The sequence below is a fragment of the Erpetoichthys calabaricus genome, chromosome 15 (genome assembly GCF_900747795.2).
Source record: "Erpetoichthys calabaricus chromosome 15, fErpCal1.3, whole genome shotgun sequence".
Classification (NCBI taxonomy): domain Eukaryota; kingdom Metazoa; phylum Chordata; class Cladistia; order Polypteriformes; family Polypteridae; genus Erpetoichthys; species Erpetoichthys calabaricus.
In genome coordinates, this window is record NC_041408.2 from 63,778,577 (window position 1) to 63,792,660 (window position 14,084).

Sequence of the window (14,084 nt, forward strand, 5' to 3'; positions counted from 1 at the left end):
CATGCTCATTTTTAGGCTTGCAATTTTTCTGTTGTCTGAACAGCTTGCTGCAGCTTACATTTCAAATGAGCAGAGAGACAGCCAAACTAGATATGGCATGTGGCTGTGCTGTCATCTTACTGCAGTTATGATATTATATGAGTCAAAAAGCAATCATCTAATAATGAACTGCAGGATTTGTGTGATGAGAAAACATGTTTAATGAACCTCTATAAAAAGTAACAACGGTCATTTCAGTTTTGTTATTAGGTTATCTTGTCAAAAATACTTCATATAATAATTTTGTCCATTTCCCAGCCTACCTATCCAGTTCATGCAGACTCAGATCCTATAACATTTATAGTTTTGGGCATCCCTACAATTAGGCCTTCCTCTTTTTCTCTTGCCTGGTAGCTCTATCTTCAACATCCTTCTCCCAATATACTCAGCATCTCTCCTCTGCACATGTCTAAAACCAACGCAGTCTCGCCTCTCTGACTTTGTCTCCCTACCTTCCAACCTGAGCTGACCCTCTAATGTACTCATTTCTAATCCTATCCATCCTCGTCACACCCAGTGCAAATCTTAGCATCTTTAACTCTGCCACCTCCAGCTCAGTCTCCTGCTTTCTGATCAGGGCCACCGTCTCCAACTTATATTACAAAGCTGGTCTCACTACCATTCTGTATATCTTCTCTTTCACTCTTGCTAATACCTGTCTGTAACAAATTACTCCTGACACTCTTCTCCACCCATTCCACCCTGCCTGCACTCTCTTTTTCACCTCTCTTCCACAATCCCCATTACTCTGTACTGTTGATCCCAAGTATTTAAACTCATCCACCTTCACCAACTCTACTCCCTGCATCCTCACCATTCCACTGACCTCCCTCTCATTTGCACACATTTACTCTGTTTTGTTCCTACTGACCTTCATTCCTCTCCCCTCTAGAGCATATCTCCACTTCTGCAGGGTCTCCTCAACCTGCTCCCTACTCTCGCTACAGATCACAATGCCATCAGTAAACATCATAGTCCACGGGGACTCCTGTCTAATCTCATCTGTCAACCTGTCCATCACCATTGCAAATAAGAAAAGTCTCAGAGCTGATACCTGATGTAATCCCACCTCCATGTTGAATGCATCCGTCACTCCTACCGCAGACCTCACCACTGTCACATTTCCTTCTTATATATCCTGTACAACTCTTACGTACTTCTCTGCCACTCCCAACTTCCTCATACAATACCACAGCTCCTCTCGAGGGACCCTGTCATATGTTTTCTCCAGGTCCAGAAAGACGCAATGCAACTCCTTCTGGCCTTCTCTATACTTCTCCATCAACACCCCCAGAGCAAACATTGTATCTGTGGTGCTCTTTCTTAGCATGAAACCATACTGCTGCTTACTAATCATCACCTCGCTTGTTAAACCAGCTTCCACTACTCTTTCCCATAACCTCATGCTGTGGCTCATCAATTTTATTCATCTGTAGTTAATACAGCTTTGCACATCCCCCTTATTCTTAAATATCGGCACCAGTACACTTCTTCTCAACTCCTCAGGCATCCTCTCACTTTCCAAGATTCCATTAAACAATCTGGTTAAAAAATCCACTGCCATCTTTCCCATGCTTTCTCAGGTATGTCATCTGGACCAACAGCTTTTCCATTCTTTATCCTCTTCATAGCTGTCCTTACTTCCTCCTTGCTAATCCGTTGCACTTCCTGATTCACTACCTCCATATCATCCAACCTGCTCTCTCTCTCTCTCACTCTCTGCATCCCAACAATTAATAGAAGGAAGTAAATCAAATAATCAAATAGACTGGATAAACTGTGATGAGGACATCAAGATCCTTTTGTATCAAGATGAGGGTACCATGGTGATTCTTAGACACATGACAAGGTTTATTCAGTGCCTTGAGCATGGGAAAGGCGCTATATAAATGAAATGTATTATTATGATTCTCCCCAGTTACAATACCTCAGAGAAGGTATCTAATTTTAAAAGAATTTAAACTCTGCCCGGCACTTGGTGTTGCCAGTGATGTATGTAAGTGCATCACAGAAGATGTAATACTTCATATTTCAGAATTATTTTGATCTTGTTGGATTTGTTTTCACAACATTTGTTACTTACAATTGGTCAATATTCAAGACAATTTTAGGACCTGCAATAGGAACATTATTTTAGAAACACTGTACTATTCATTGAATTAAATTAGAAAAATGATGCAGAAAAGTAGAATGACTTGAAAGGGGAAATAGATATTTAGAGTGTCTCTGAAGCAAAAAGCAGGAAAAGATCACTTAAGAAAAATAAAGATTTAATTTAACAATATAAATATATTTAAATCTATCTATCGTGAAGATGGATGTATTAGGGACCATAACTGCAAGAGCACTGCCATAGTACAGAACAGGTTTTTGGATCATTTGACACTCTATGGGAAGCACATTGGTAATGGTAACATTGCCAGTGACAACTGTCCAACTTTAATAAGGGTGCTATGCTCCAGTACAATGAATGGAGCCCCAGAGACTGGATCATAGTTCTACTAAGTAACAGCAGGGACACTCAACACAGTATGTGTGAAGCCCTGTTATCTCATTTCAAAAGGGTTCAGGACCGCAGGGACATTTGACACCACTAGGGGAAGTTCTACAAAGATGGCCACAAGAGTTCCCAATGGCATTTTTTCCTCAAGAAATTGTCTCAGTGCCTACCCCATATTTAGTTACCAGTCCTGCTTAAAAGGCCTTCCGGTGATCAGTCCATTGAGTTTAAAGTCAGGTAGAAGAGAATAGGCAAGCACTCATCTGGGAGGAAGAGGAGGGGTAAGGAGGAGGAGACTAGTGCAAGTGGGTGAAGATTCTAGGTACCCCACCACTACTAATGCTACTTGGGGATTCAAATTTCTCATAGATAGGCTCAGAGTATTGTTATCTTTTGTCATTTTATTATTTTTAATATGTTTCCTAATCCCTGTACCTCTGCATTATCTTATATTTTTGTAAAAAATAACTTTTCTTTTTATACTTTGACCTCTTTGACTCATTTTTATGTTTGGGGCCTGCACAAAGGCATGGCTTACAGGCTACAGTATCTTAAAAATATCTAGCACAATCTTCTGTTAAAGTTGGGTTCTAATACTTTCAAAGAGGGGGCCGACAAAAGTCATCATCAAGAGGTAGAAGGCCAAACATCGAATAAAGCCACCTAGTATGTTTTATTTCATTTTACCCATTAGATAGCATAAAAGATCGCAAGATAAAGTTGAATGCTATGGTATCAAATACCAGCAGGTGTCCTTAGAAGATGTCTTGTGTAATGTTGCAAGCTCTAATTCTACACTGTCAGATGAGGATTTTGTGCTGCCAGAAAAAAGTGGCAATGAGAGTGCTACTAAAAAATGGCAGCAGCAGTGTAAGACGTATTGAAAAACAGTGTAACTTAGCACTGGATGCTACTGGTTGCCTTGAATGGTACCACACTCTTCAAAATGATCATACATAGAGTGTTCATAAAGTTGTTATTTTTCTGTTTTCCACAGTTATAGCAATAAAACATAATGTTGAAATTTTTCCTAAAAAGTAAGTTTTTTTGTTTTGAAAACAATTTAGCCTATAGCCATTAGAATGGAGAAAATCACTTTCAAAAAAGTAAAAAAAAAAACCCATTGGAATCATAGTTACAAAGTTCAGATTAAACAAAGCTTAAACTCGGTACAATGACATAAGAAACTGTTAAGGTTTTACATACTGTAAATTGCGTCAAGCTTTGCAGGATCTAATCCTTCTTTTTGGTCTGCATAATTCGCTCTTTTACTTTTGCCACCTCTAAGGTTACTTCTCAACAGAGTAGCCATATCAAATACCCCAAGCAAAAAGGTCCTGGCCATAGCAGTTGGAGAATTTGCTTGAGTGGCTGCCTTCCACACCATGCCGTCACAAAAAACATTTGATCCTTTGTACACTTCCACCTGGAACAAAGAAAACAGAAATTACAAAAGTAGAACTATTTCAGCACTACAAACAGATTAATACGGTTTAGAGTTTCTTGGGTTATTCTTGCTTTGTGTAACTCATGCTCCCAACTCTCTTCTTAACATTGTCACTCATGACCTTGATGATATTTTGTTATTTATAGTATGTCTATCAGAACTGAACTCTACTGGACTGTAGCCAATATACTAGTTTTTTAGATACCATCTCTAATAAAATAACACACCCACGACACTTTTTAACATTTTAACTTTAGTTTGCTTGAATCCATCTGAAATGTTCTTTTTTTGACACGGATTTAACCATCAATTGTAACATTTATGTTCTTCGTAAAATCTGCTTTCTCCAACTTGAAAATTTAGAAAAATTGAAACTTTGTTATCCTGAAAGGTTAACTCATTCATTTGTTTCAAGAACCACCAACCATTTCAACACACTATAGTCAATATCTCCAGATTATTCATTTACTGCTCCACAGTTAACCCTTAGGGTGAGGATATACTTAACGCTACACAATGCATGAGCTTGAGGACACTGCTGCTATACAAGCAGTGTACTGTCTATACTTGTGTTTGTACTTTAGTAAATCTGGAGGACTACACACAGTGTTAGTACAAGAAATCATCACGGGGGCAAAACAATGTCCGATTTCACTGTATTGTGATTTGAGGGAAGCAAAATAAAAATTACAGGTAAAATTCCGTTACAATGAATATCTTTACAATGAAATTTTCATTACAACAAAGTATTTTTATGGTCCCGACAGTTTCCCCAAATGACAAGAGTCTATAGAAATCTCGTTGTTACGAAATACATTCAGCAGATACTTTCATTACAATGAAGTGCTCAAAAGACCTCAAAATGCCTGAATGATATGTCGTTGATAGTAAACAATGATGCTGACATCATGTAGCAACACTTGCACACACATGCCAGCCATATTTTTGCTGGTACTCCAACTTGCACACGTGTCGTGTTAATTTCTGAGGGCGTGATCAGAGGATGCGTCAAAAGAATGCTGGGTGGCAGCCATGATGTGTGAGTGTACATGTTCTGACCGTGAAGTATAAACTGGCCCTTACAATGTCTTTGAGTCAAATTTGACCCAGTTTTGTGTCAGTAAAAGTTCCCTAAATATTATCAGGTCAGGATAAAAGATTGTGACTTTTCCTATATGTCTCCCAATTAATCAAAAGTAAAAAATGTAAACATTCCGTAATTTATACAGCTTCTAAAAAAATTCTTACCTTATCATTTCCTCTGGGTCAGTTTTAACCCACCATTGATTTACATGAATTTTCCACTGCATTTAGGGTAGTTTATTTGTTCACATCCCATTAAAACATTCTACATGTTTTCTTTCTGCTTATAAAGATGAAGGCTTTTAGTAAAGTGTCCTAACTTAACAAAACAAGAGGCCATGTTTTTGAACAAATGTTACAGATTTGGAACACAGCTATGTCCTTCAGGTCAGATTTGACCTGCCATACATTTTAGGGGAAATGATTCTTTATTTAAGATGGTCTGTTTGTTCACAACAAACAGCAGATTTTACTGTTCTTATTTGGTATCCCTCTTCACGGGACAGATTAGCCCATGGTCCAAAGTGTTTCTGAAGGAACTGAAAGTACTAATGGGCTAGGACTTAAAAGGGGTTCCTGACCAGGAGGTCATTAAACTTGGAGTGAGGTGGAGAGCTAGACAAGAGTTCAGCTGCTGGAAGGTAGAGAGGTCAGATACATTTCAGAAAAAGAGCAGGAGGTAAGAAAAAGTAGTACATTTAAATTGGGTTGAGGTGGGAAAGTGCTATAGGCACCCCATCAGTTAGTCAGGGAGGTCTTCTTGTTAGTCAAGGTGTAGGAGGTCAGCACATTTATTATTTTGTCACTTTATTTTGATACTTTGAGTTCTTCCTTGTATTATTCCCTGTTTATGTTTATTATGTATATAAAAACACTATACTTTACTAATCTGTTCTGTATGGTGACTTTTCTGGGTTCAGAGGCACATCAAGAGCTCTAGCTTTAGAATCACGTCACTGGCTTCCAATTAATTTAAAATCCTCCTTCACACATATTATTGTAGAAAATTATAAAAACGGTGTCAAGAATAGGCTATTTAGCCTAACAAGCTCAGCCATTCTATACAACTAGATCGTCCAAAAAACTTGAAAGTTCAACTCCTTTAATCTCTCCTCATAGCTTATACCTCTTAGTCCAGAATTCCAGGAATTAGTCCAATTGCTCCTCTCTGGACTTTCTTGAGCACTGTTATGTCTTTTTTTACAGAGACCAAAACTGTACACAGTTATCCAGGCGAGTCCTCACTTTTGCGTTATATAACTTAAGCATAACCTCTCTTGACTTGCACTCTACACATCATGATATATAGCCTAAAATCCTATTTGCTTTCTTGATTGTTTTTGTACACTATCTGAACATTAGACAGAAGGATTTAGATGAGAACAGGCCATTCATCCCAACATTACTTGCCTGTTCTATCCATTAATTCCTCCAAAATAACATCAAGTCGAGTTTTGAAGGTCTCTAAAGTCCTACTGTCTACCTGGTAATGTATTCCATGTGTCTATGGTACTCTATGTGAAGAAACATGAAACCACTATGACTCCCAGGTTTTTCTCATAGCGTGCTTTTTGAAGTTTCAGACCTCCCTTCTTGTATTCAGATCTAACATTTTCACTTCTACGTGTACTATTTTACATTTACTTATATTAAATTTCATCTGCCACCAATCTGCCCCGTGATGTATGCTGTCCAGGTCTCTCTATAACAATTTAGCTAGTGTGATATAATCTGCAGACTTAGCCAGCCCACTGATTATATTCTTGTCAGATCATTTATATACAGGAGTGGGCAAAAGTAAGCCCCAGCAGTGTTTCTTGACACACTTCTGCTGAATAATTCATTGCGTGAAAGTCCTCAGTGTTACTGTGTCAGAGAGTGGATGTGCAGCATTGTTCATAATGGCATTCACTTTTGTTTTCATTCTCTTCCTTGCTACGACCTCCAGTGGATGTAGAGTGTGTCTTATAACTGAGCTTGACCTTTTAATTAGCTTGTTGATTTGGTGGGCCTCTCTTAAAATGATGTTACCAGCTCAACACACTACAGTATAGAAAATCAAAACTGGATGTCACAGGAATAGAAGATGTGAATGATTTAAAGGAGCTTCAAGTCAGGAGGTCATTAAACTTGAACATTAAACAGTGGCCAAACTTCAACATATAATTTCAGATCTCAAGATGCACATCTACTTGACATTCTATATCAAGATATAGGATAAATAAAACTAGTTTTAAGTGTTTAGCCATAGGAAAAGCCAACACTGTAATGATCTGCTTACCAAAAGTAATGAAGCTTCATTTCTCTCAGCTTTTAAATCAAGGTTGCAGAACTATTTTAGCATAGGATACTCTTGGCACAGCTACGGAGGCAGCTCATATTTCATATTTCTACATCAAAATCCTTTCTAATTGAGTATAGCTACTATTTTCCAGTTGCTAAGTACTCCCAATAGTTTTCTCTTCTGGCATCTGTGGCAGCACTCTATTTGCCTTGAACTGGATGCTTGGTCACAAATGAAGAACCTACTGTATTTTGTTATGTTGTGTACTCATCTAAAATGTTAGTCCTTTGCATGAGGGATAATCCACTTCAGAATGAACTGACTTAGTAGAGCTGGAGAGGGAAAATATGTATCAACTGCATATATTTCTTTGTATACATTGCATGACTTCTGTTTGTTTATTTTTAAAAATTAAAATAACATACTTATTTTAAATGTCTTTTAGCTATATAATACTTGTAATTATTGTTAATCACAATGGTCTCTAAAGACGAAGTATACTTAATAAAAGAAGCAACTAAACTGATCTGAAATTGAATCTTACCTTTCCAGACCCTATTAGAATAGTCAAAGAAAAAACAAAAAAAGTCAGTTTAGTGAAAACCATTTTATTGTGATATCACTGACTGGAAAACAAATATATTAGGGTTCTGAAGTTTGGAGTTCCATATCATTAATAAGATAGTACTGCTCTGCTCCTTAGAAGATTAACTTATCAGGAGAAAGACTTCTTCAAACAAAGTGATAAGTTTCACACATGGAAGTAATGATAGAATTTGTGCAGTGTTACTGTTTATGTTGCTATTCATTAAAATCAGTCACTTGAAAGTTAAATTGATGTCTTACTAAACTGCTATGAACCGAACATGGGAATAATAGAATGAATAATGAATATGACCTTAGCCACCAGTATATGTAGGACCATTTTAACTAAAGAAGACATAATGCAAAATTAATGCAAAAGTAATTTGGATCACTGCATGCCCGGATGGAGACGTTAATATGTCTTAAAGTAGAGTCAGGGTGCAAATTGTACACAGGTTTTAACTACCCATAAGGAGAGCTTCATCTTATATATTAATACATATGAAATCTACACACTAGAGATGTAAATGATACACATTTCATACTTTAAACAATATTAGATCATTAATCTGTCATTCATATCAATGTGGGGAGACTTTGGGCTTTAGTGGCTTTGTTTTTTAATTTACTTTTTAAATTAGTATATCCATTTAAGTACTACAGGTGGCACGGTGGCGCAGTGGTAGCGCTGCTGTCTCGCAGTTAGGAGACCCAGGTTTACTTCCCAGGTCCTCCCTGCGTGGAGTCTGCATGTTCTCCCTGTGTCTGCGTGGGTTTCCTCCGGGTGCTCCGGTTTCCCCCCACACTTGAAAGACATGCAGGTTAGGTGGATTGGCGATTCTAAGTTGGCCCTAGTGTGTGTTTGGTGTGTGTGTGTGTCCTGCGGTTGGTTGGTGCCCTGCCCGGGATTGGTTCCTGCCTTACGCCCTGTGTTGGCTGGGATTGGCTCCAGCAGACCCCCGTGACCCTATGCTTGGATTCAGCGGGTTGGAAGATGGATGTATAAGCACTACAAAGACCTGTATAGTTTTTCACACATGATGAAGTTTGCATCATCTCTGATGCTTTTATTTAATTCTCCCCTGAAAGTGTGGTGGAGAAAAATCGATCTTTCTGAAATTAGTGAATAGATGTAAGCAGATTGAAGGCATATTTTCAGGCAAATTTTAGTAAGCATTTCTTCACACAAAGAAGATATGCAGGTCGAGTTACCAAGTGGCGTAGCTGAAAACAGTACTTTTGAAACTGAAATTTCACCCTAACAATATATCACAAAATTTAGGTGAATAGGGTTGGGCAAGTTTCACTCTTAAGTTCTTATTGTAAACTATTGCCAACCTTTGTAAACTGATGAATTTCATACTTACATAATTTGTTGCATGAGCGGGATTATAGAGATTTGCCTCCTCCGATGCCTGTACCGGTGATTGTGCTTGAAGTGACGGTGTAGTGTATGCACTACTGAAGGAGTCGTCTTCATCATTACTGAACACATCTAAAGGAGGAGTCTCTTTTTCCTCACCGGAAATGGTTTGCCTCATTGTTGACAAAAGGGAAGGAATTTCTGGAGAAAGCAAATGGAAGAATTGAAATAGTTATCTAATCTAATCCCTAATGGGGTGTGCTAGAAGTGTAAATCAAAAGAGGAGTGCTTTTAAAAATACAATGACAGGAATTTTTGATTCGTCAAAGCATGATCATGACCTTGACTGTATCTTTGGTTTCTTAAGAGATAGGAAAGAAAGAATGAAACAATTTGTGCTTTTGTAGAGTAATGTACCAGCTGTGTTAGTCAACTACTTAAAGTGAATAAAATATAATTAACATAAATCTTGTAATATAAAATAATGGGTGCAATGGAAACAAGTTCCCCAACTTCAGCCAGAACTTACTTCTGTGGCTGCTGACTTTTATCCCAATCAATTTTTAAATCAGAAGTCTTTTCCAGCCTTTAAATGAATTTCTTGTTTAACTGGCAATCCCATTTCTTCTATTTATTTTAAGCAATAATTAACTAATATTTGGATGCTTGTAAAACAAAATAGCAATTTTACTCTATTTATTCACATTTTTCTTATTTAATTCGATTGACAGATCATTTACTGCTATTTTCCATTAAATGATTTTTTTAAACACTTAACAGTGTAGAGCACACACTACTATGTTGACAAGCATAGTTAATCAATATATAACATACACCGATCAGCCACAACATTAAAACCACCAACAGGTGAAGTGAATAGCACAGATTATCTCTTATTACAATGGCACAATATATTAGGCAGCAAGTGAACAAATTCTTGAAGGTGATGTGTTGGAAGCAGGAAAAATGGACAAGCATAAAGAACTGAGGAACTCTGACAAATCCCAAATTTGGATGACTAGATAACTTGGTCAGAGCATCTCCAAAACAGCAGGGGCCTCATATATAACGCCTTGCGTAGAATTCACACTAAAACAAGGTGTACGGACAAACTAGAAATGTGTATACACAGGGCCAACGCCACCATTAAGGTGAATTAGGCATTCACGTAGGGCGAAGATCATAACTGGTGGAAAACCCAGCTGCACTCATTAGCTATAGAACAATCGGTTGCCGCACTGATGAGCTTGGCCTAGGGTGCAAAATAACCTAGCACCAGCACTGTGTCTATGCACAAAAACATTCAGATGCATAAAACTGTGCGTAAACAAAGTGCTGCCAACATTCCTTTTATGAATCCCAATCAACATGAATTTTAATGCACATGCACGTGCCTGCAGCCCCACTCCGACTCCTCACAGAATTTCACCTATTTGAATATGCAAATCAACTTAAATAGCCCATTCCGTTCAATATTTTGTTAAAGGACAATGGCAAAAGCATGTGTAAGAAAAACAATTTCAGCGAATACAAAATGTAGGTCTTGCTCAGTGAATTGCAGGCAAGGGAAAAACATAATATTTGGTGGAATAAGCAGTGGTATAAGCAGCAAAAAGAAACTGATGGAGTGGCACAGCATGGCAGAGGCACTCCAAAGTTCAAGTTCAGAAAGTCTATCAAGTGTACATAATTAAAAGAAAATCCAGTGTAAATAATTTGCATGTTTAATAAGACAAACAATCAGGCAGATGCGGTTTATTCTTTTTCAGACAATATTTCAAAGTGTGAGCCCTCTGCCGAGGACGCAAATCCATGTGGTAATGGTGCTGCTATGGCAAGCACACCTTCAAGCGATGGCTGTGCACACACCCCTGCCTCAGAAACCGTTGGGTGACCATCCGGCCATGTACTGATGGATGCTGTTCTGGAGTCACAAAATGCAATAGTGGATGCTGCAAGAGATATGGAGAAAGTGATTAAGGAATATAAATTCTGTACTATGTGATATTGACCACAAATTAAATGAATTGGTTAAAAAGTAAATGCTGCATCTGATGACCTGTTTTTACATTCTGCTAATTACATTCAAACAAAGTTGTAACACTGCTTAAATTGGCTTATGATTTGGTGTGTCAGGGTAAGGTTCATCATACCGCATCTCTTCAGGTACAGGCATGCCACAATTGTGTGCCACATTACGCAGCACACTACATGCTTGCACAATGCAACACACTTTCTGTGGACTACAGAAAAGCACTCCACCAGTCTTATCCAGTGTAATCGTGTTATATGGTTATGTCATACAAATTACTTACAATTTTGACCAAAGGAGTAATATTAAATATCTTATCTTACCAAGAAGCCAGCCATGACACACAACACCATTTTCACGTTTGTTTCCAACACTACTGTTTCTGACAATGAATGACTCATGAATTGAGTCTGGCCATCTCGCCACAACATTAATGAGATGAATTTTCGCATCACAGATAATTTGCACATTAATAGGGAAATTAATTCTCTGAAGGTGCCTTTATAGCAATGTGCATTTAGTCGGCCACTCCGATTAAATTTAGAACACTGGACATTGCTGCGAATTGTGCTGTGATGTATGCCTGTTCAACCATAGGGTAAGGGAATCTGGATAAAAAACAGAAAATACCATCCCATAGAGCTGGTATGGTGCCGACTCAGTGATGACTTGAGAAATATCCGATCAATCAGCCAGTTCACGTTGAAAGGCTCCTGTGGCTAAAAACCAGAGGGTGGACAGAACTTGCAAAGGAACAGGTAGAACACAATTTCTAAAAGACTGCCTTTGTAAAGCCAGCCCAAGATCAGCACACAGCTCCAAGAGGATAGCTCTTGGAAACTAAAATAGACTTAGAAGCCAGTCATCATCATGGAACAAGAAATGAGTATGATCTCAAAATACATGCTCTCTTCTAATTCTTCCATTTGCAATGTCTTCTAACAATGCTAAAGCAGCCATGGTAGTTGGAATAGTCAGGCCATTCCATGCACCATTATATTGTTACCGAATGATTACAATCAAGTGCCTTAAATTTGTAAACAATATGCAATTAATTTCTGTGTATTTGATAAAGCCTGTGTCATGGATGTGAATCTAAAAAAGAAAGGAAAACTACACAGAAACAGTAGCACTGTTTACAAAACCACACGCATTTTCACAGGAGGCTTAGAAATGTGCGTACACATGGTCTAAGCCTGCCGTGAAAATGTGCGTGGCATTATGCCAAGTTTAGTTTTTACACATCTAAATATGAGTGTACACACTGTTTATACATCCTCATGTCAGGTCTTGTGGGGTGTTCCCAGTGTGCAGTGGGTAGTAGGCTACCTACCAAAAGTGGTCCAAGGAAGGTCAGTCAACAGAGCTGTTCTATTTGTCCACACTGAGTTCTTATACAGATGTGGGTACAATGTGTTTTCACAGAATGCAGCTGAAAAGTTGTCAGGAAATTTCAGCTGCTTTTAACAGTATTTCCACAAGGATTTTGCCTTTATAGAGTCAGGTCTTGAGCCCTTGCTGGGCTTCACCCACCTCTTCAGCACTTCCTTAACCTCACTTTCTTTGGTTGTTATTGGGTCACTGCCTTTTCTGATTTCATTTTGCAATGACTTCATTTAGGAGCTAGTCTATGGTTTTGCTTTTTGTCATCAAATAGCTGTGAAATACATTGAGGTTATTGACAAAGAATATTTTGTCTATTGTGTTTTTTCTTTGATTATGTCCTTCATAATATTCTGCCCTGTCAGGCCTATCTGATGCTTTCATGTTTTTCCTAAATCAGCGTATCTTTTCCTTAATCAACTATTCTTATCTGTGTAATTTTATATGGAATTATAGAAAAGGCTTTATACTTTTTTTCTGAATACTCCATTTTAATTTTGTTATAATCCATATCCTGATGTTTGGAGAGTGCTTGGCAGTGTTAGTATCTCCTTAAAGAAAAATAACAAGAAGGTGATAGTAAAGGCAAGCTTGGCAGATAAAAAAGCATCCAGCCTCTGCGCTGCATTCTGTGGCCACACCTGAATCTTGCTTTTTTCATTTTTTTTACCTTAGTTCCTCTCTGTGTATGTTGGTATCAGAATAATCACAAAGTACTTACTGTCATGATCTAAAGACACAATTTCATCATTTCATCTTTAACCCCTTCTTTTGCTGAATATCACATACTGATATCAGGTGGTTAAAACAAAGAAAGAAAGTAAGAGACCAAGTGCCACCTCCAGCGCCAGGAGGTCCTCTAACCTCCTGCCTAGCATCTCTCTCTTTTATTCTCTAGTGAGCTTTGTTGGGCTGAATGTTCTTTTCTCCTCAAAAATGTCCTAATATTTAATGTACTGTATAAGACCAGGTATTTTAACACCAACAAAGTTGCCTCTCCTGGAGTACCACAGCAAAACGGTACATGAAATATTTTCAGCCCCAAAAGCTTGCAAATTCTACTGCCTTTCATCTTTTGAAACACTTTAATTATGTCACCTCTTGATCTCAGAATTCTCAAGGTTCAATTCCTTCAATCTTTCTTCATTTGTCATGTTTCCTCATGGATTAAACCTTTCTCTCTCGTCTATTTGAACTTAAGTCTGTTGCCCTTCAAGGATGCGTTCATGCTTATAGGAGGAACGAGCAGAATGTCTCTTATAATGTTTTACAAACACATTTATTCCCTTTCTGTGTACTTGCTATGTTACTTGGCTACTGAAAAGTGTACCTGTCTGTTAAAGCTTTTGCATGCAGAAAAGAATTACC

The 14,084-nt window shown here is 38.0% G+C and overlaps 1 protein-coding gene across 6 annotated transcripts in view; it reads right to left on the reverse strand.

Annotated features, from left to right (window-relative positions):
* The window catches only part of LOC114665880 (uncharacterized), a 134,425-nt gene that overhangs the window by 8,877 nt on the left and 111,464 nt on the right, over nucleotides 1–14,084 (reverse strand). For all 6 annotated transcript variants that reach the window (XM_051919537.1, XM_028820529.2, XM_028820530.2 and 3 more), the window contains 2 exons: nucleotides 9,306–9,502; nucleotides 3,746–3,965 (listed from right to left, as the gene is read on the reverse strand). In XM_051919537.1, the coding sequence (XP_051775497.1) occupies nucleotides 3,746–3,965; nucleotides 9,306–9,502 (417 nt within the window). The remainder of the gene's footprint in view (nucleotides 1–3,745; nucleotides 3,966–9,305; nucleotides 9,503–14,084) is intronic.